This window comes from Melospiza melodia, chromosome 22 (assembly GCF_035770615.1).
Source record: "Melospiza melodia melodia isolate bMelMel2 chromosome 22, bMelMel2.pri, whole genome shotgun sequence".
Classification (NCBI taxonomy): Eukaryota; Metazoa; Chordata; class Aves; order Passeriformes; family Passerellidae; genus Melospiza; species Melospiza melodia.
Window position 1 is genome coordinate 7,997,579 of NC_086215.1, and position 20,122 is coordinate 8,017,700.

Consider the following 20,122-nt stretch of genomic DNA (forward strand, 5'->3'; position numbering starts at 1 on the left):
TGAACAGTGCTTGCTTTTCCTTTATGGAGAAGAGTGAGGGGAGGTCGCAGGTGCCTGGTACACAGCATTTGATTCCTGCGGGAAACAGATTTATGCTTATGTCCTTCCTCTCTCTCCTGGATTAAAAATTTCAACTTTTAAGGCTTTTTCTTGATCATCACCTTTTCCGCGTGCTCTCTGGGCTATAATGGAGGACAGGGCCTGCCGGTTCAAGGTCGGGACGCGCCTTTAGCCCCCGCCCTGCTCCGGGAACCCCCAAAGAGTCCGCGCAGCTCCCGGCCGGTGCCGCCGCCCCTTGCCGGCTCCTGGGCAGGACCTGCGCCGGGATCATCCCCCGGGGCTGCAGGGGCACATCCTGCTCCCAGCTGTGACACTTACCTTCCCGCGGGACAGGGGCTGCCGAATGGGCAGGAACTGCATTTGTGGGACACAGCTGAGCCATGCCCGGGGCTGGGATATGGGGTAGCCAGGGATACTGCCTTGGGGTCACCCGGGAGCTGAGAGCCAGCCCTTTCCCTCCAGGCTGGGGAACTCCAGCTCCCCAGCATCTCTGAACTGCCCCCTGCCCTTCCTCTGCCTCCCCTGGCGGGTCTGAGAGCTGAAGGAAAGAGGGGGAAGCCGCTGTAGGAACCCCGAGTTCGCGGTGGGCAAAGGACCCCGGCCCAGAGCCCCCCCAAGCTCATCCCCAGTGACTGCCAAACACAGCCTTGATCCGATCTGCTGGAGGTGTGGAAACACCCCTGCTCCTCTGGAACTCAGTCTACATTTGCTAGTTTGATTTTCCCCTTTCCAGTATTTCCACTGAAGGAACAGTCAAAATAATTGCTTAAACACTAAACAGCCTGGACCATGCTCTAAATAGCATCAGGTTTCTGAAGGATTTATATTAATCAAATGCACTTGCTTTATTAACAACAGGGGCATATTCAAAAGCTTTGTATTCATTTAAGGCTTTATTAATTCAAATCAGTTAAGCTAGGTTCAAATTTTTAATTTTATCATGAGTTCCTTTTATTAATTACTCAGTTGCAAATCACTTACAAAATGTTTAGGCTAGAAAAACTTCTAATTAAGTAAAAGGAACACACTTCTGTTTATTAGTATGTTTCTAAATTTGTATGTGGGAATGCTATCACCTCTAAATGCCTTCTGATTCACAGTTGTGTACTTCTCCATTACTGCAAAGCGTATTAGTAGGATGGTAACATTATGTAATACTGCTGAGGAGCGTCTTTAAGCACCTGAAAACAAGAAGTATATTATTATTTTGTTTAAAGCACTGGCGTTGTGACACACAGTCTGTTCTGTGTGATGCTGTGGCACTACTGCAGCACGGTGTTTTTTCACTACGGTAGCCAGGGGATTGCTGCCAGCCTCGCCAATGCAAGTAGGACGTTTTTTCACTCAAATATTCAGCAGAAACTGCGTGTGAAGTTCTGCAGGGTAAAACTTCCCCAGAGCCCAGCATCGCCCCGTCCCAGGGATGGGATGCAGGATCCCGTCGCAAGCAGAGATGCACTTCGCTGCTTCCCCTTCGAGCAAGCGCCGGTCACGAGCCCGTGTGGGGAACTGAAACTGGGAACCACCCGGTGGCCCCGGCACAAAGGGCCCGGCTGGGGCCACCGCGGGGCTTTCTGCTCCGGGCTTCCAGAGGGACGGAGCGGGGATCCGCCACCGTGCTTGCCGTCCCCTCCCTTCGGCACGGACCCGCAGCTCTGTGCCACCGCGGGCACTGACCCCTCCAGCTCTCTCAGCCTCTCCGTCCCCGGCGGGCGAGGTCCGGTACCTCCGCGTCCGCGGCGTCCCCGCTCCTTCCCCCCGCCTCACGGGACCCCGACCGCGCGTTTTCCCCCGGGGCGGGCGGAGACGGCGGCGCCTCCTCAGCCCGGGGCGGGAGCGGCGGCTGCCCCGGGGCCGTGTGGGGAAGGGCGGCTCCCGCTCCTCGTCCCGCTCCGGCTCCCGAGGGCTGCCCGCCGGCGGCTCCCCCGGGCCGCCCCCGCGAGAGGGCGCTGGCGGCGGCCCCGGGACCGCCGAGTTTGAAAAGTGCCGGTCCGGGCGGAGCAATGGCGGCAATGGCGACCCCGCAGGTGAGCGCTGAGGGCTCGGGGGTGGCAGCGGGCCGAGCAGCGCCTGGAGGGAAGGCGGTTCCCGCGCCTTTTGGGGTTCCCTGTGCCCTTTGGGGATCCCTGGACACTTTGGGGATCCCTCCATCCTTGCCCCGCCGGGAAAGCACCGCACCCCGCTCCGCCCTTCTGAGGTCCCTCCATCCATGTCCCCAGCGGGAAAGCCCTGCGGCCCTGCGCCCTCTGCGAGTCCCTGTGTCCTGTGGGGGTCCCTCCATCTCTCCCCCGCCGGGAGTCCCCGCAGAGGCGGCTGTGCTGAGGGGCTTCACGCCGCTCCCCCTCCGCCTGCATGGCCGCGCCCCAAGGAGGTGGGAGAGGGTGTGGGAAGCTGATGGGATCCCCTAAAAATGTCCCTCTTCGTCTCAGGGAAATGGGGTTCGGGCCAAGTTGGTGCCTGCTGAGGAAATCTCTCGGCGTCGAGGAGGTGTTGGGGGCGAGGCGGCTGGCGCGGGGCCGGGAGGGCAGCCAGGCTCCGGGCTGGGAAAACATTCGTGTCTGGAACAAGCTCCCCGGAGAGGGGAAGATGTTCTGCCCTCTTCCCTTGAGACGAAAGTTTCAAGCCTAATCTGGGAAAGATGGGACAGAGGGACCGACACAAAGAGCGCTGGCTGCCGGGTTCTTCCCATCCCGGTGGCTCGCTGCTTTCAGCCCTCAGCCTTGGAGTTGGAATGGTCCAGGCAGCACCACAAAGAGTCTTTTTCCTGAATTAGCCGTGACTTTTTCTTGTAAGACATGAATGTAGCTGGTATGAGGCTCCCCAACGTGCATCTCATCCCTACGGTATGAAGTTGGTGTGAAAGATGGGATTTAAGATGTCCTGGGAATGTCTGGGCTGCAGGGAGGATGGCAGCCTCACCACTGGCTTATTAAGTCAAATTATAAATCAATTTCTGTGTCAGTGGTAGAAGTGTAAAGGGCAGGACTGCTCTGGGCTTTGTGCAGGTGAAACTCATTTCCAAGCTGGGCATAATTGATGGGATGGGATCTCCCTGGCTGCAATCCAAAGGATTAAGTGTAACTCATACTGCTGAAATTTGTGCTGGTTAGAAAGCAGTCTGGACACTTGGGTATGACACGAGCCTGGCAGAAATTCTGGGTGAGCTCCAGCATCCCCACTACAAGTGCCAAAAGCAAGCCAATTTCAGCTACTTTGGGTATTTCTCTGCAAGCTGTAAATGTGTTGCAGGATTGTGTTGGAGACTGACCTTTCCAGGGAACCCAAGAACAGCTGCAGCACAGGCTGTGGCAGTGTCAGGACACCCCACCGAAATTCCTGAGCCAGAAGGCAAAATGGCTCAACCCAAATGCAAATTTGTCTTTCCCGTGCTTCTCAGAAGTGGAGTGTTCTATCTTCCTGGTGCAAACAATGTTCATGCTATGGCACCCTCTGATCCGCAGAGGGCAAGATGGGGAAGTGAAACATGTTACATTCTAAATATAGAAATTTAGCCTGATGCATTAACTGATATTCAGATTAGTTTTTGGCAGAGACTGATGTAGGGAAAATTGACCTGAGAACTGCTGAGGCTGTACCTGTTCTCTGAATCAATACCCAGAGCTTCATATTCAGCACCTTTTATTGGTACTACTGTTGTACCACTGCTCATTCCTTTACTCTGAGTGGATCCAGGGGGGGAAATTCTTACACCCATTTGCATAATTTGGATAGAAGGTGAATCTATGTGCTTTTATTAGTTATTTAAATAGGAATTGTAACCATCATACTCCTTTTAATAACTTGCTACAGACTGGATAAAGAGCTTTTGATTTTCCAACTTAGGGCTGGTAAAGGTTGCCTGTGACTCAGGAACTCCATGATTCAAATTCTTCCTCACAAAACTTTGGATGTCTTTCAAAGCTCTGGCTTAGTTCCTGGCTTTACTAATTGGGCGAGAACTTCCTGAAATCAGGATGTTGGTCTGAACCTTTTTGTTTTGCTACCAATCTGAACAACTCCTATTTTGGCCATTGCAGCCAAAGCTTGGATTTAGGCCAATTTTTCAAATGGATTTTTTTTCCTTTTTTCTTTGTGCTATTGGACTGAAATTGTAGCAAAAACTAATCAAGGATGTTTGGTTGAGTCTTTGATTAAGTAATTGTTTCTGGAGGAGGCTTTGGATGCACAGCACACTCTGGAAGTGTATTAATGTACATGAGTAACACAAAGCCAGCGTGGTTTGTTGTTGGAAATGTGGTCAGCCAGTGACAGAGTGTGAAAACAAGTCGGGATTCCTGAGCCCTGTCTTTAGGCACTGATGTGCTCTGTGATGTTAAGCCAGTTACTGTGGCAGTGCTTGACCACTTCTTTTGCATTTAAGCCATGGGTGTGAGTCATTATGGGAGGTTATGAATGCATTCATTGCTTTGGATGCCTTAAAGCTGCTCTTCCTGTTGAAGGGAGAAGCACAAGCTCTTGCTTGGATGTGTTGTGGTGTTGGGCAGCACCCTTAGGGATGCTTTGCAGCTCCTGTGTGAATCCAGTGTTTATTTGGGCAGTGAGATAAACTCTGCTCTGCCCAAACTGGGTATGTCCCGAGTCTGTGACAGAGCAGCTCTGTCCAGAGCTGTTCCTGAGCCATATCTCACTAGAACAAGTGGTGTTTGAAATGATGTAAAACAAAGCCCAGGACAAGAGTGAATGCCACTAATGCTACTCAAAATAATCAGTGTTTAACGTGGCCTTTAGAGAACAGAGATTGAGACATTAGTCTGCTCACCTTTTCAGACACAGCACACAGTCAAACTTATTCTTTTGCTTGTTCATTTGTAAAAACAGCTGTAGGGCTTGGTTTTTCTTCTTCAGGGACAACAGCTGAGGGTTAACACATGCTTGTGGCATTCCTAAAAGCTCTTACAGATTAGCTGAGACATGTCTTTGAGCAGTCAGCATCAAGGCATAATCAGATAAAAATATGTATCTAAAACATCAAACTGGTAAAAGGTAATGTTAATTAGAACAAGAGCAAATATTGGCTGAACTTTGACTCTTAAAGAATAAGATGTGTGTAGACACTAAATAACAAGGGGACAAATAAAATGAAGGTTTTTCTCCATTATGATTTAAAATCAAATTAAAGCATCTTAAGATCAAAGTTGTGTTCTGTCCTCTGGAATTGAAATGTAGGTTTGTCTTCTTGAAAAATTGGTGAAAAGATTGACTTGGGAATTTCTGAAAGAAATGAAGGAGTGGAATCTAATGAAGGTATTGCTGCAGTGTCATAAAAATGGTTGGATTTGAACTCTCTGAAATCTTCTTGCTCAATGCTCTTGGGCTGCAGGGCAGCTCTCTCTTGCAGCTGGGCAGTGATGTGAATTTAATGGATCCAAGCTTCCAGCAGAAGCTGGAGGGTGAGAAGGAGCTGCTCCGCCGGGCCATACAGAAGGAACTGAAGATTAAAGAGGGAGCAGAAAACCTGCGCAAAGCCACAACTGACAGAAAGAACCTTGTCCACATCGAGCACGTGCTGAAATCTTCCAACAGAAAACTGGAGCAGCTGCACTGGGAACTTCAGGAGCTCAATGCAAGGATTTTGATACCAGACAAAGAGAAGAGTCCAACAGGTAGTTCTTGGGTCATGATTGGCTGCAACATTCTCTTGGAGTGCTTCAATCTCTAGAGATATTGAATTGGCATAGTCTTATGTTGAGGGCTCATCAGTGTTGGGAACGTCTTGGTTTTTATCTGATGAAATTATCTGGGGTATAAAGAGTTCAGAATGGTGCTATAAAGGTGAAAGGGAGTATAGGGAGAAAACCAGCTGAGAGTGGTAGGCATGGGCTATATTCAGGAATAGGTTGTAGGTGGAATTGAAGAGATTTGAATAGGGTTTCTGGGCAGTTCAACATCCAAGTATTTCATAGGATAATGAGTATAAAATTGGAAGAGTGCTTGTTATGACAGGTTCATTGATAAATTAAGAAATATTAACAGATATGAGCTTGAGTTTTATTTGAAAGTGTTTCCCAATCTATTTTGTAGACAAGACCTTTTTGTACCTTATTTTATAGCCTAACTTTCCTTTGCAGAGTCACCCACCTGTAACCTGGTGAAATGAAACGAGACAAGATGACTAATGGTATTGATTGTGTTGTTTGTGCAGATGGATCTGTATCTCCAGATCCCTGTCTCTGGGAAAGAAACCCAGACCCCATGGCAAGGAAGGTTGAAGCTTTGAAAAAGCAGCTGCATGTTGAAATGAAAGTGAAACAAGGAGCTGAGAACATGATCCAAATGTATTCAGCATCCAAGGTAAGCAGGAATAAAGAGCCATTTGGGAGCATGGATTACTGGATCAAAATTTGTATTTTAAGTATATACACAAATCTCTCTCTGATAATTGATTTGGGACGGAAATTAATTTGCAAAAATCGCTTGCCTGAATCCTAGCTGTGTACTTTGAGTCTCAGCATAATGACAACACATAAGGGTGGTATAAGAGGTGCATTAAGTCACTGATGAGGAAAGAAAGCTAAGAAAGCATTGGTGTTGTAACTGAGTTAGTTGGTGTGATGTTTTGATATCAGTGAGTTGTTTAGGATAAAACACAGCATGTGGTATCTCTTTATGTGAGAAAAATTTTCAGAGGTTTAGTGGATTTGTATTCATCTAGTTTTTTGAGTTTGGCATAATCGCATTTAAAAGTCAAAAGATAATTTAAAACATTTCAAATACAAGCTTATTATGAAGCTTAATTCAATAAGACCAGCAGTGTAAGAGGGCTGTGATATTTTTATGTGTTCAAAACCTCTGCTCTGCTTACAGAACACTGTAAGTGCAGTTAACCAGGGAACAAGGAGTCTCAGTGACTGCAGGATTTGGTATTAACTGGGCACGTCCTTGACCTGTCCTTTCCCTGTGCAAATGGAGATCGTGATCTCAGAGTCCTTGATCCCCAGTGGTGCCTCCTTTACGTAACCACTTGTGTATTCCATTTCAGAGTCAGTTGTGACCCTTCATGCAAGTACCACCTCACCCTCATATGTGAGCACATCATCATCATCAGCCATTTGTAGTGATCATGGTTCTCTCTCTGCATCTGATTCCTTTTGGCAGGAGAGGAAGCTGTTGGCTACAGCTCAGCAGATGCTTCAGGACAGCAAGACAAAGATTGAAATAATCCGCATGCACATTGTGAAAGTATCTCAGTCAGCAGGAGGGATGGAAGATACAGTGGATCCAGCAGGTAACCTGCTTTAAGTAACTGATACAGCCCACAACAGATGCAGACAGAGCCCTAAGATCCACAGTACTAGCTTGATTTTCATCCTTGCCATGTTTTACCTCCCAAATGCCAGTGAAGATGGGGACCACCATCAGTGCTTTGGAGCTGCGGATTGAGGAGCTGAGGCATCACCTGCGCATTGAAGCTGCTGTAGCAGAGGGGGCAAAAAATGTGCTGAAGATCCTGGGGGGCAGTCGGGTACAGGATCGCAAGTTTTTGGCTGAGGTAAGCAGACATTGCTCAGGCCTTCTTGAGAGGGTGGTATCATGCCTCCACATTAATGATTTAGCATGAATGATCAGGGTTAACCATGTTACTAATTTAGGAATTTCCTGTCTCTCTGTCGAGGCAGACTGGACTTCCCCTTCTAGGGATAGCATTCCTTGCTTTGGTGAAATTTCTCAAGAACACCAGAAGTGACACTGGTGGGAGTTCAAGCTCTGTGGGAAAATATTTTGTCTTTAATTTATCTGTATCCTGTATTATCAAGATGTTGTCTTGTTGGGTTTTTTTTAAGCTTACTCCAGTTAATAATACCTGGTCTACATGGCTCTACGTGGAAAATTTCTTCCTGCTTTCTGTTCTCCTTCACACTGGTAGGCTCAGGGTCGTTTGCAAGAGTCCTCTCAGAAGATTGATCTGCTGCGCTTCTCCCTGGAACGTCAGCTCAGTGAGCTTTCTCCTGATCACCCAAAAAGAGCCCTCATCAAACAGGAGCTGGTGAACACTTCCTCCCTGGGAGCCCGGCATGGCAGCATGCAACCCACTTCAGTCATCAAACCTACAGCCCTTACAGGTAAAGGGATCCTGCAGCACATGTTGTTGTGAGGAGGACAGAGAGAAAAATGAATTCTGTTTTTTCTCATTGTTGTCATATTGACATTGGATTTTCTAGCAGCTGGACTTCTGTCTTCTAGGTCAGGCAGAGCTTTCTGAGCATATAGATTTGCTCAATTTAAACTATTAAGCGAGAAATTGTGAATCTGAGAAATTCTGTGATCTCTTTGAAATCAGACTGACTGGAATCACTTTATCTTTTATATAATAATATTCCTTATTCTCCTAAAATTCCTCAGGAACGCTGGAAGTGAGGCTGATGGGGTGTCAGGATCTATTGGAAAATGTTCCAGGACGTTCCCGAATGACAAGTTCTTCTCCCATCTGTGGCAGCCCCAGTGATTTGAGGTCCCTTTCCCGGACACGAGTTGGCCTGGGCATCCATGGCCGTGGTGTTGCAGGAAAATACCGGAATGAGGAGCCAAGCAGTGAGTACAGGGTTCCCTGTGGACCTGCTGGAGGCATATCAGAGCAAGGGGGCTTCTCACTGGCCCAGCCTGGTACAAGTGATGTTAAAAGAAACCCAATTTCTGCAAAACTAAGAGAGAAAATGAATTGCATTATGCCTGGTCCTCCTAGGACTCTCCTGAAAATTGGTTGGGATGTGCACCTTCAGCATGAGAGATTAAATGTTATAATCCACCTTTCTGCCTTTGTCCAGATGAGGTCCTTGCTGTGCTCAAAGTGGACAATAAAGTGGTTGGCCAAACAAACTGGGGACCAGTTAATAACCAGGCGTGGGACCAGAGCTTTGCCATTGAGCTGGACCGGGTAAGTGTGCCTCAGATTCATGTGGTGTTTATTTTTCCATTTAACCTTACCTGATTTGTTTGTTTAGCTGTCATTCCACTCAGCTCAACCCTGTATTGCTGCTGTCCCCATGGCCTTTGATTTGCCAGTTAGCTTGGCCTTCCCCTGGAGGCAGAGCATCACTGCCAGAGATTCAGCTTGAGCAGCATCTGCTGTCCTTCTCTCCTTATCTGAGCAGTTTTATTTCATCTTATCAGCAAAGTGGCTCTTAGGGATTTCTAAATGGGGACTTCAAGAGGGTCTGTAGCTAAGAAGATTTAAAAACATCAAAAGCAGGGAACAGAAGCACTAAAGAAGTATTTTATGCATACTCTTTAGTTTAGATTTTATTTTATTTATTATTTTTTCACAAATACACGTGCCATTTCTAGAGCATGGAGCAATATGTAATTATTCTGCCTTTGTTTTCTCCCCCACCATTCACCCATCCCACCAGTCTCGTGAACTAGAAATTGCAATTTATTGGAGAGATTGGAGAGAGCTCTGTGCAGTGAAGTTTTTACGTTTGGATGATTTTCTTGATAATGAACGTCATGGGATGTGCCTCTCGCTGGAGCCCCAAGGAATCCTTTTTGCAGAGGTATAAATGTAAGCTTTGTTTCTTTCTCAGAGAATTCTGTCTCTTTAGGGTATCTGCCCTGAAAGCAGTTGTTCAACCCAGAGTACAAGGAATGGAAGGAGCAATAATCTAGAAGTGCAGAGTGATACCTGAAAGTCTCTTGCATCATAGCCCATAGAAGAACAAGGAACAACAGGATAGAATAGATGTGCACATCCATAGCCTGGAGTGACTCTTCAGCTGCTCCACTGTAACCCTGTGTGTGTGTGCTGTGAAATCCGCTCATTTTTATTTGCTTTCATTATGAGTCATTGGTGGCACTTTAATTAAACATATGGCTTAATGGTCAGAATTGAATCACAGAGACTGTAGAATCAGAGATCCAAACTCCCTCTGGCTATGCTTATTTTATCATCTTTCTGAGCCTAATAATAGTTTGAAGTACCATCAATGTAGAGATAATCTCGATAATCCCTTAAAGGCCGCAGCATTTTCTCCTTTGTGTTGTGATGAGAGTTCCTGTAGTTATCATTCCAAAGTAGGATCTAAACCTCATGTACCAAAATTTGCCTTCTCTCCCTGCCTTCTTCTCTTTTGTGGTTGGTTTGTGGCATTTGGTTTTGGTTTTTTTTTGTTTTTACTTCTGTGCCATGAACTGCTGTGTTTGTTATCCTACAAATGGGCGTGTTTTTTATGCATGGCTTCATTTAATTTCATTTCATTCAAATTAGATAAAATTTTTGGGAAATATAAATTGGTCTTAATTCTGGGGGTTTTCTCAATTTCAGGTAGCAGATAATTCCAGTCTCTAAACCCATAACTGAAGTAGCAGCTGGTTAGAGGATGAATCTGGAATAACCAAGTTTGGAGTCTGGGATTGACTCAAAATTTACCAAACAGATAGAAATGGAGATTTTGATGAGAAAAAAGGCATCTGTGAAAATTTGGATTTACAATTTAAATGAAGAATCCTGAAAAATCTCTTTTGCTTCTCTGACAGGTGATGTTCTGTAATCCTGTCATTGAGAGGAAACCAAAACTGCAGCGACAGAAGCGCATTTTCCCCAAACAGAAAGGTGAGCTGCTGGAGAAGTGACTGAGCAGGATGAGAGCAGGGGTTTACACAAGGAGGTTCTGCTGTCCTACTCAATCTGAGAGATGTTAAAACTCTTTCTAATTACAATGTATGTGAAATTTTGTTCAGTCACATGAAGTGCAGGCAGTCTGGCTGCAGCTTCATGTGTAATGTAATATTGTCATGGTGCTGCTACTCACAATTAACATTGCTAAGAGGATTTAATTGCTAGTTGTTTAATAGATCACTTAGCTCTGGGGCATCCAGCATAAGAAAGATGTGGACCTCATGCAGCAAGGAGGGCCACCAAGATGCTCAGAGGGCTGGAGCCTCTCTGCTCTGGACACAGGCTGAGAGAATTGGGGCTGTTGAGCTCAGGAAGGCTCTCAAGAGACCTTGGAGCCCCTCCCAGTGCCTTAAAGAGGCTCCAAGAAAGCTGGAGAGGGACTTTGGACAAGGGTCTGGAGTGACAGGACACAGGAAGAATGGCTTCCCACTGACAGGGCAGGATTAGATGGGATATTGGGAAAAAAATTGTTCCTTGTGAGGGTAGTGAGGCACAGGTTGCCCAGAGAAACTGTGCCTGTGCCATATCTGGAGGTGCCCAAGGCCAGGTTGGATGGGGCTTGGAACAACCTGGGATAGTGGAAGGTGTCCCTGCCCATGGCATGGGGTTTGGATTAGATGGTCATTGGGGTCCCTTCCAAGCCAAACCAACCCATGATTCTATGAGAAGATCCAGGACTCAAACTGTACTAATTTAACCAGCCATGCTGTTACTGATGAACAGATATTGAGAGCTTTTCTGGAAACTCTGAATGACAGAACACTGTAGCATGAACAGGCTACTGACTATCAAGTCTCTAGAGCTGTCATCATAAAATGCTGAGCTGGCTCAGGTTTGAGATTTATGGACTGGAATAGCTTGCATACTTTCTTATTTCTCTGCAAATTCTCCCTTGTGAAGCTGAATAAGGTGAAACTTTACATACCGAGCTTTTGTGGCAGTGAGGATAAATGAGATTTTATATTTATACTCTTCGGGAAGTAGTAAAAATAATGAAAATATCCCAAATATTTACTCTTTTTAACACATTTTCAGAATGTGTTAGCAGGCTGCATAATTAAAATGTAGTGTTGAAAGAGAAGAAAACCTGACTTGAAGTAAAATCAATTAATGTTCTATTCAATTTCAACTTGAAGATTGTTATGATATTATATGGAGCTGAACTTAGCTGAAATAGCAGATCTGTATCATCATCATTGATCTTTATTCCCTGAAGAAAAGCCCATTCTCCCAAGGGTGAGCTGCCCTTTTGGGGTAACCCCCAGGTGTTTAGTTGAAAACTAGAGTTTAACACTATGTGAGACTGTAATTTTTGTGTTGTAATCTTACTGATGTTTGACTCTGGCTCCTCCAGGGAAGGAATTTCTCCGAGCTCCCCAAATGAACATGAATGTTGCAGCTTGGGGTCGCCTGATGATGAGTTTCCTCCCTCCCTGTAGTTCCATCAGCACTCTGAGTCCCCCACTTCATGATCCCAATCACACAGACTTTCCTCCAGTTTCCCCACAAAGTCATGGGGATTCAGGGTCCAAATTGAGTAGGTAAGTGATGTCCTGAGTGTTGGAATGGGTGTAGGGTAGATCTTAAAATTCTGTTGCACCTTACCAAGGTGGAGGAAGACACTAATTTTTTCTAGAAAAAAAAGATGTACAGTTTCTGTGTTCTAAAGGAAAGAAAATACCATTCATTAAATGGCTTCCCCAGTACAGTAACTGAGCTATGCAAGGTCACCATGTGATTGTTGTGATAAAAAATGCACTCTGCTTTCATGAGTAATGTAGCACTCAGAAGGGACATAGCTGAGATTTTGAATGTGCTATAGAAGAAAGTTTTCCCCAAAATATTTTTTAAATTGAATCAGTTATTCTCTAAAGAGATTATTCCCACTGATGCATAGGACTTAGGAAAGGAAAAAAAATTACTCAGTTACTGTCTTGCTATTAAAATCAAGATTTCTTTAAAGACTTATTTCTACATACATGTGTTTCATTAATTTTATAGCATCAGAGAGCCAGTGTTAGACTGTGAGTCTAACCAACTTTTAATTAATTTAGGAGAGAATATTTCTTGTTGGTACTTCACAGTATGAGCCAGGGTGTCCTGTTGTGCAGTGATTTGGACTGAACTAACACAGCAGAGGTGATGCAAAGGTGTCTGTGTACAATGCTCTGCCCTAAGGCAAAATCTCCTTCAATTCTGTCTCACAAATGCAGTGATTTCCCTGTGGCTAAGCTTGCATTTGTTGATGAAGCACCACCCAAACCTCCACGGCTTTTTCTGATGGCCAACTCCAAGGAATCAGCTCCATCCCCTGCAGATTCTCCGGTAACCATCTGGGCTAATTGGGAATGTTGTCTTTGCTGGTTGCTGTTCTTTCAAACCCTGTTCTTCTACTTTATTACTGAAGAAATTTGCTATACTTTAGGCAGGTGCCTCATTAGCTGGCTGATCTCCAGGAATTCAGAATCCAGGGAACCATTTTGGCATGGAGTCTTCAAAAAGAGTTGTATGGGTTTTTTCCCCCTCTTTTAAAAAAAATGATAACTTGCTTTTCTTGGGGAAGCAAAATAGGAGGTAGGTCAGCATTGGGAGTTCAGGGCAAGAGTACAGAACAGACTGCACAGAGAAAGCAGGGAAGGAGGTTCAGCAGGCTTTCAGAAGCAAATGAGGTTCTTTGTCATTAAAGAAACTGGGCAAAACCAAGAGCAGCTCTACTTTTCTGTCAGGAATGAGCAGGAAATTTCTTTGAGCAGTAAAATGACCTGTTCTGCCACCTGTTTGTACCCTTTCTCATTTGGCTTTTGTGATAGAGGAAACTGCATTCTTTGATCATTGTGACTCTTGACATCTAGGAAGTAAATGTTCTATCCTAGACTTTTAAAAGTGTTTATTTTAAAATATTTGACCCTATTAAAATTATTGTACATGGGGATAGTTTTGTGTGCTCATAGATAATCTGTTTTTATGCTATTTATGTCCAAACAGAGGCAATGACCATCTGCAAGAACATGTCTATGGTCATGCTGGGTCCAGACAGAGGAGAAAAGTTGGATGTGGGTGTTCAGGTTAGACTTGGTGATTTCAGAGAATGACCCACTGTATTTTTTATTCTCCTCCTAGTGCCTGAAGAGGCTACATGTTGAGGAGAAGCCTTGCAGCTCTCCTGTAACAGGATTTCCAATCCCAGCGTCTCCAAGGTAACTGTGGATAGCATGGGCTGTCTCAGGTCACAGATTAAAAAGTCACTGGGCTCAAAGTTTTGAGCATGAAGTCTGAAATTCTGCTCAACGTGTGCTTTGGTTTCTCAGCAACAAATTTTTAATGCTGAGTGTGGACAATACAATGAAAAATCTGCTCTGAACTTCACTTGTCTGAATGTTTGCTGTGTCTTATCTGTTCATTAACCCAAATACTGAGTCTGTCTTCTACTAAATCACCTCTTACACTGTGTACTGCAGTGTAAGTGTAGTATATTTAGATGTGTCTGTGTGCTAAGTAATACATTCCAGAACTACTTTTGGCATCCCTCACACTCTTCTATTTCTATTGATTTGCAGTACATTGTCTCTTATTATGATGGGAGGCATAAAACAGGAGGTTGATTATAGTCTGTGGCACTTCTACAGACACATTTTGTTTAAAACAGGGATACACAGCAGTAAATATACCCAGACAAGTAAAAAAACAATTAACTATTGTTTAAAAAAGACAATTTCCTTTCATCAGGGTTACCTTCTTCTTTCTTAAGTGGCAGAACACTAGCACAAGCTTTAGTTGTCAGGATTAGGTGAGGGGTGGTTGGCACAGTTGTTTGCTTCTCTTTTTGCTATACAGAGCTTCTTTTCTTAACACAAACACACTGATATCTGCTCATGCATCTCTTGGGTATTATCTCTTCTCTGTTTTTCTGCAGGAAAAGGACAGTTCAGCTGGAGGATTTTCACTGCATTGCCATGTTGGGCCGTGGCCACTTTGGGAAGGTAGTAGAGAAGTCCACTGTGGAGGAGGGCAGTGGTTGTGACAGTGGGGCTCTGCCTGGAGGTCTGAGTAGAAACATTGCAGGACAGGAGAGATCTGTTACAGTGCAGATATGGAACAGCAAACCCAGCCCAGCCACATAAGCAGCTGGTAACTGTTGTTAACAGTCAAAATTCTTGAGGATTTGTGACTTCAAAGCCTGGAGAAAGGTTTTCTCCTTCTGTCCTGAGAGTGCTAAATCAAGGCACATCATTACCATTTCTTTCATGAGGATCACTAGTGGAAGAGCTCCATTCCCAAAACTTTGCATGGCTCCCTCTGTGAGAGCTCTGAGGTGCTCCTGAAGCACTGGGCCAGCTGTGATAGTGCTGTATGGGAGAAGGACATAATTTACACTGACATCCTTCTGGACTGCTGCAAAACAGAAGTGCTGTGTTTTTCGAGTTCCTTGAGTTTGGTTTTGAGGATGACTGTCTGGACTGGATGGAAATAGTTAGCATCAATTTGAATTAAAGTAATCTGATAAGGAAATACAAAATTGCTTAAAGTACAGCTTTTCTGTTGTCTTTCAGGTACTGCTAGCCCAATACAAGGCAACTGGGAAGCTGTATGCCATCAAAGCCTTGAAGAAAAAAGACATTATTAGGAGAGATGAAATTGATAGGTGAGCTTTGTTTAGAGATGGTGCTATTGCCAGAGGCTACATTACCACAACTGTAATCTAATGTTAAAGGTATGGTACTGGCTGTGGTACTCTCAAAGTTAAATGTGACCTTAAGACTTGGATAATTAAAATCAGAAATAAGGAAACTTAGAATGGTGTCTAACTTTTGTAAGAATGATACCTGAAGAATACTTTAAAACTCAAGGTTTGGAAATATACGAGATAAATATTATATTACCCCTCACTTTTTATTTCTCTAACTTCAGATATAAACATTTTCTTCATCCTCTCTTTCTCAAAACAGTCTTTCCTGCTGAGGCTGTTCAGCACTGACGTTTTCATTCTTTGAATCCTGGCAGCTTGAACTGTGAGAAGCGAATATTTGAGGTGGTCAATTCTTCTGATCATCCATTCCTTGTGAACATGTTTGCCTGTTTCCAGACCCCTCACCATGCCTGTTTTGTGATGGAATACACTCCAGGAGGGGATCTGATGATGCGCATACACGAAGATGTCTTTCCAGAGCATATGGCACAGTGAGTTAGAATTGCTCTTGTCTCCAGGCACTATAAATTTTTAACTTGAATCTCATATATTGCCTGATAACTATTTCTGTCTTTTAGGTTTTATACAGCCTGTGTAGTCTTGGGGCTCCAGTTCTTGCATGAGAAGAAAATTGTTTATAGGTAATGCAGCAGAGACTCAAGACAATTCAGCAACTTGAAGGTTGATTTTTTTCTGTAACTGTGTCTGAAGCTCACTTTCTTGCTGGGGTTTCTAATCTTTCTGCCTGTCTTTATTTTCCCTGTCACTATCAGCATGTTCATCGTGCTCACAGTAGAGAAAGTCACCTAGAAGCTATTCATCTGGCATGTTGCAGGTGATTAATCCTCTGTGACATGTCAATACATTCTGGGGGGCACCTGTAAGTCACTGCTTTCTTTTCACTGGAAAAAGTCATTTGTCATGTTGTTGTGGGAGCTCTTTTCCAGATGAATAATCCCCACCCAGCTCCATGCTGCTTTTTGAGCCTTTCGTTTAGGGGAAAATATCAATAAATTAATGGGAATCTTCCAAACAATGCATGATTAAACCAAATGTAGACTTTACTCAATCTAGATTTTATTCTCTTTATTAACACCTACCTTCTGCCTCTTGCAAAAAAGCCATGTTGGGTGACAATCCTCAGTCTTCATCCACTGTTTTCTTTCATCTCCTTTGCTTGCAGGGACCTGAAATTGGATAATCTCCTTTTAGATGCTGAAGGATTTGTGAAGATTGCAGATTTTGGACTGTGTAAGGAAGGTGAGCAACTGGAGAAGCTTAAATTGAGCCATCAGGATCAGTTTAGGATCTGGGGTTTAGTAGGTGTGTAACTTGTATTAATCCCCATTTAAAAAATTGACATCAAAAAAGCCAAACAACAAAAAACTCCTCACCTGTCTGGCCATGATGAATTTGGGAAGAGCACCTTGTTGTGTAATCTTCAGGAGATTTATGAAAGCATTTAAAATGTGCTTGTTTGCTCAAAGGAGCCAGAATATAGGATCATATAAAACATGTAGATGAGTAAATGAGCAATGAAACAAGCAGGAAGTTTCCTTGGGTTTGCTCTTTATTTAAGCATTGTCTGTATATTTGTTATTTGGAGTGGTTGAGGGCCTCAGGTTTCACACTTCTCACTAGCAATTCTCCATGCCCAGGTAACAACATAAGGAGACAAACTACAGCTTTCAGGAGGTGAGGCTGCATCAGATCCATTCAGTAACTTGTGCTGGATTTTAGCAAAGTGTCCTTTTCCTATAGGAATAGGTTTTGGAGACCGGACAAACACCTTCTGTGGCACCCCTGAGTTCCTGGCCCCAGAAGTGCTGACAGACATCTCGTACACGCGGGCAGTGGACTGGTGGGGCCTGGGTGTGCTCATTTATGAGATGCTTGTTGGTGAGGTAAGGCCAGCTTCCCTCAGGGCATCTCACTAACCAGGCCTGGGGACCTGACCACCCCAGGTAAAATATTGCTAAATGTAGCCAACTATTTATTAATACCTCAGTTACATTTTTCTCATTCATAGAGCTTGCCAAACAGTAATTAATTAATCCATACAACTCCCTGCTAGTCTTATGGTTATTTAATAGTGAGGAATGGGTGCTATGTGGATTGAATAATAGCATGTCCCAATTGCAGTCACCATTCCCTGGAGATGATGAGGAGGAAGTCTTTGACAGCATTGTCAATGATGAAGTTCGGTATCCGCGATTCCTTTCAACTGAAGCACTTGCCATAATCCGTAAGGTAAAGGGCTGCTGGGTCTCTGGGAGCCTGAGCAATTTGCATTTACTGTGTAAGTGGATCCAGAGGGACTTGATTAGGATTGTACAGCATTTGTGTGTGTAATGTGGAGCTGCCTACATAGGCTAAGGAAATATTTAAAATTTGCACGTATTTCCCCTCCCTTCTCTTTACGTAAATGCAGTTCTTCCGTGGAAGGATGACTAAGCAGGCTGCTTACTGTTCCTGCTAAGTCTGGCACAGAGAAGTCTTGATTCAAGGGCAAGAATGTCAGAGCCATTCACTGGAGATGGCTGGATTCAGTTTTTAAATGTGACCCCATAGTCACAGGTGCACAATTAAGCTGAGATGCTCCATGCAGTTTATGGCAGGTATCTTATTGCTGTTGGCAAATTGTTTACAAGAAACTAGGTCTGAGTTATTCCTGGCAGATGATGACCTTGGTGCAAAGTGAGAATGAGGAAACACCGAGGGATCAGTCCACCTCCTTTCTTTTGTTTTTCTCTCTGGAACATCATTTCTGTTCATTCTGGTTCCCATTGTTTAAATTTGAACTGATATCTCTGCAGCTGCTTCGGAAATGTCCAGAGCGTAGACTGGGAGCAGGGGAAAAAGATGCAGAAGAGATTAAAATTCAGCCCTTTTTTAAGGTAGGAACTTGGTTTAAACCTCTCCCTTGTTTCTTGTGTTTGAGCAGAGAGTGATTTGCTCTCTGTTGGTGTTGAGGCTTATTTCCCTTTGTTATCAGGGAGATCTTAGTGATAGTTTCTGTTGCACCTCATTACTTCATTCAGGAATATGTGTTTCAAGTCCTGCTTGAAATGACATCCCCCAAGTCTGTTTTCTGGGATCTTTATGCTTTCAGAGTCAGTTTATTTCTGATTGTGCTGCTTCTATTTACAAATATACTTAACTTTAGAGACATGAACAAATATTCCTTTTAAAATTAAACTGCAGCATCAAAGATGTTATCTAGAGATCACAGTGATTGTCAGTCAGTCTGTTTCATCACCTGCATTTGCAGGATACACATGACTCTTAAAAGAAATGGAGGCTAAATTGCTTTGTGTCAGGGGTATGTGTTTGTTCCAGGCAAAGGTGTTGCCATCTCTCCTCATTATTACTCATCTGTCTAGAAGTTTTTAGCCTTATAACCCTTGTCTGGCTTTGCACTGGAGCAAGAAAAGAACTTGGATGTCACCAGAAATTGCTGGGATCCACAGATCCACCTGGCCGTGGCTCAGCTGTAGTTTTGTCCTTCCTAAATACAGTTGTAGCTGTGAAATAAACTGCATGGAATCTCTGCCTTCCTTTTCTTACAGGGAATTGATTGGAATGCCTTGTTTGCCAGGAGGCTGAAGCCCCCCTTTGTGCCTACACTGAGAGATCCAACAGACATCAGCAACTTTGATGAAGAGTTCACCTCCCAAAAGCCAATCCTTACTCCTCCTGAGGAGGTTTCTGTCCTAACCAAGAAGGAGCAGACTGTCTTCAAGGACTTTGACTTTGTTTCCAGACATCTTTTAGATGTGTGATTCCTGGGCTACAAAAACATGAAGAGATTGTTACCACCTTGAGAGAGCATAGAGGAGACTTTGCAGGGCCAGTGGAAAAGCCAACAGGGTTTGTAGTACAGGTAGTGCTGATGGCCCCAGCATGAGGTGCCCTGAAAGCTGAATGTGGCTTTCCAGCCACATTCAGCTGTGGTTTTCCAGCCTCATATGTAGGAAGGATGTCAGTTACCTTTAAGGAATAATTAACATTTGACAGGGTGTATCTTCTTCTGTCATTGAACGTAGATGAAATTTGGAATTTAAGCTGGACTTGAAATCAAATTATCTCTGCAACCTAGGTTACTCTTTGCAAAAAGCCTAAGTAAGTAGTGTGATTTTTAAAGTTGTAGCATAGCAGGGGAGTGGCCACTTCTTAGTGATTTTCTAGAGATGCAACATTTCCTCCTGGTAATGACTGTATGCCATTTCCCACTCATAAAAATGTGTATACCAGCCAAGGAATGGATTTTAACACTACCAAGACAATGATGTTGGATAATGATCCAAGTGATTTATTGGAAGGAAGATTAATCTTTCTATTTAAGGATGCCAACTCTTAACTGTTGTTTATAATGATATCAAACTCCACAGCTTTGCACATTTTTTTTTTCTTTTTTGAAAATAAAGATACCTTTCTATATAATAAATACTCAGCTTTTCATCTCCTTTGTGTTAGCTAAATGTTTCAGATCAGGACTAACTAAAATGCTCAACAGGCAGGACTTTTGTTTTCTCCATAAATGCCAGTAGTAATATTTTCTTTCTTTCTTCCTTCTCACTCAGGTTATCTGTACATGTTGCATGGTGTCATCAACTGAGAGATACCAATGACTGCAGTCAGTTTATGTCTCCACAGATTTTATCAGTGTGTACATCCTGTATCATTTTTGGGGACAGCTAAGTAATGACAGTCAGTACTGGAAAATCAGTGAGTTAAAGGTG

At 44.0% G+C, this 20,122-nt stretch overlaps 1 protein-coding gene across 1 annotated transcript; it reads left to right on the forward strand.

Annotated features, from left to right (window-relative positions):
• The first annotated feature begins 2,020 nt into the window (after positions 1 to 2,020).
• Positions 2,021 to 19,827, forward strand: PKN3 (protein kinase N3). Its single transcript, XM_063174612.1, has 22 exons — positions 2,021 to 2,087; positions 5,402 to 5,684; positions 6,224 to 6,372; positions 7,177 to 7,306; positions 7,419 to 7,570; positions 7,946 to 8,141; positions 8,422 to 8,610; positions 8,844 to 8,953; positions 9,429 to 9,572; positions 10,552 to 10,627; positions 12,048 to 12,234; positions 12,907 to 13,018; positions 13,814 to 13,890; positions 14,607 to 14,673; positions 15,244 to 15,335; positions 15,695 to 15,871; positions 15,959 to 16,021; positions 16,564 to 16,640; positions 17,142 to 17,284; positions 17,523 to 17,630; positions 18,197 to 18,277; positions 18,950 to 19,827. The coding sequence occupies exons 1-22, from the start codon at positions 2,064 to 2,066 to the stop codon at positions 19,160 to 19,162; spliced, it is 2,850 nt and encodes a 949-aa protein (XP_063030682.1). The 5' UTR covers positions 2,021 to 2,063; the 3' UTR covers positions 19,163 to 19,827.
• Positions 19,828 to 20,122: the final 295 nt, after the last annotated feature.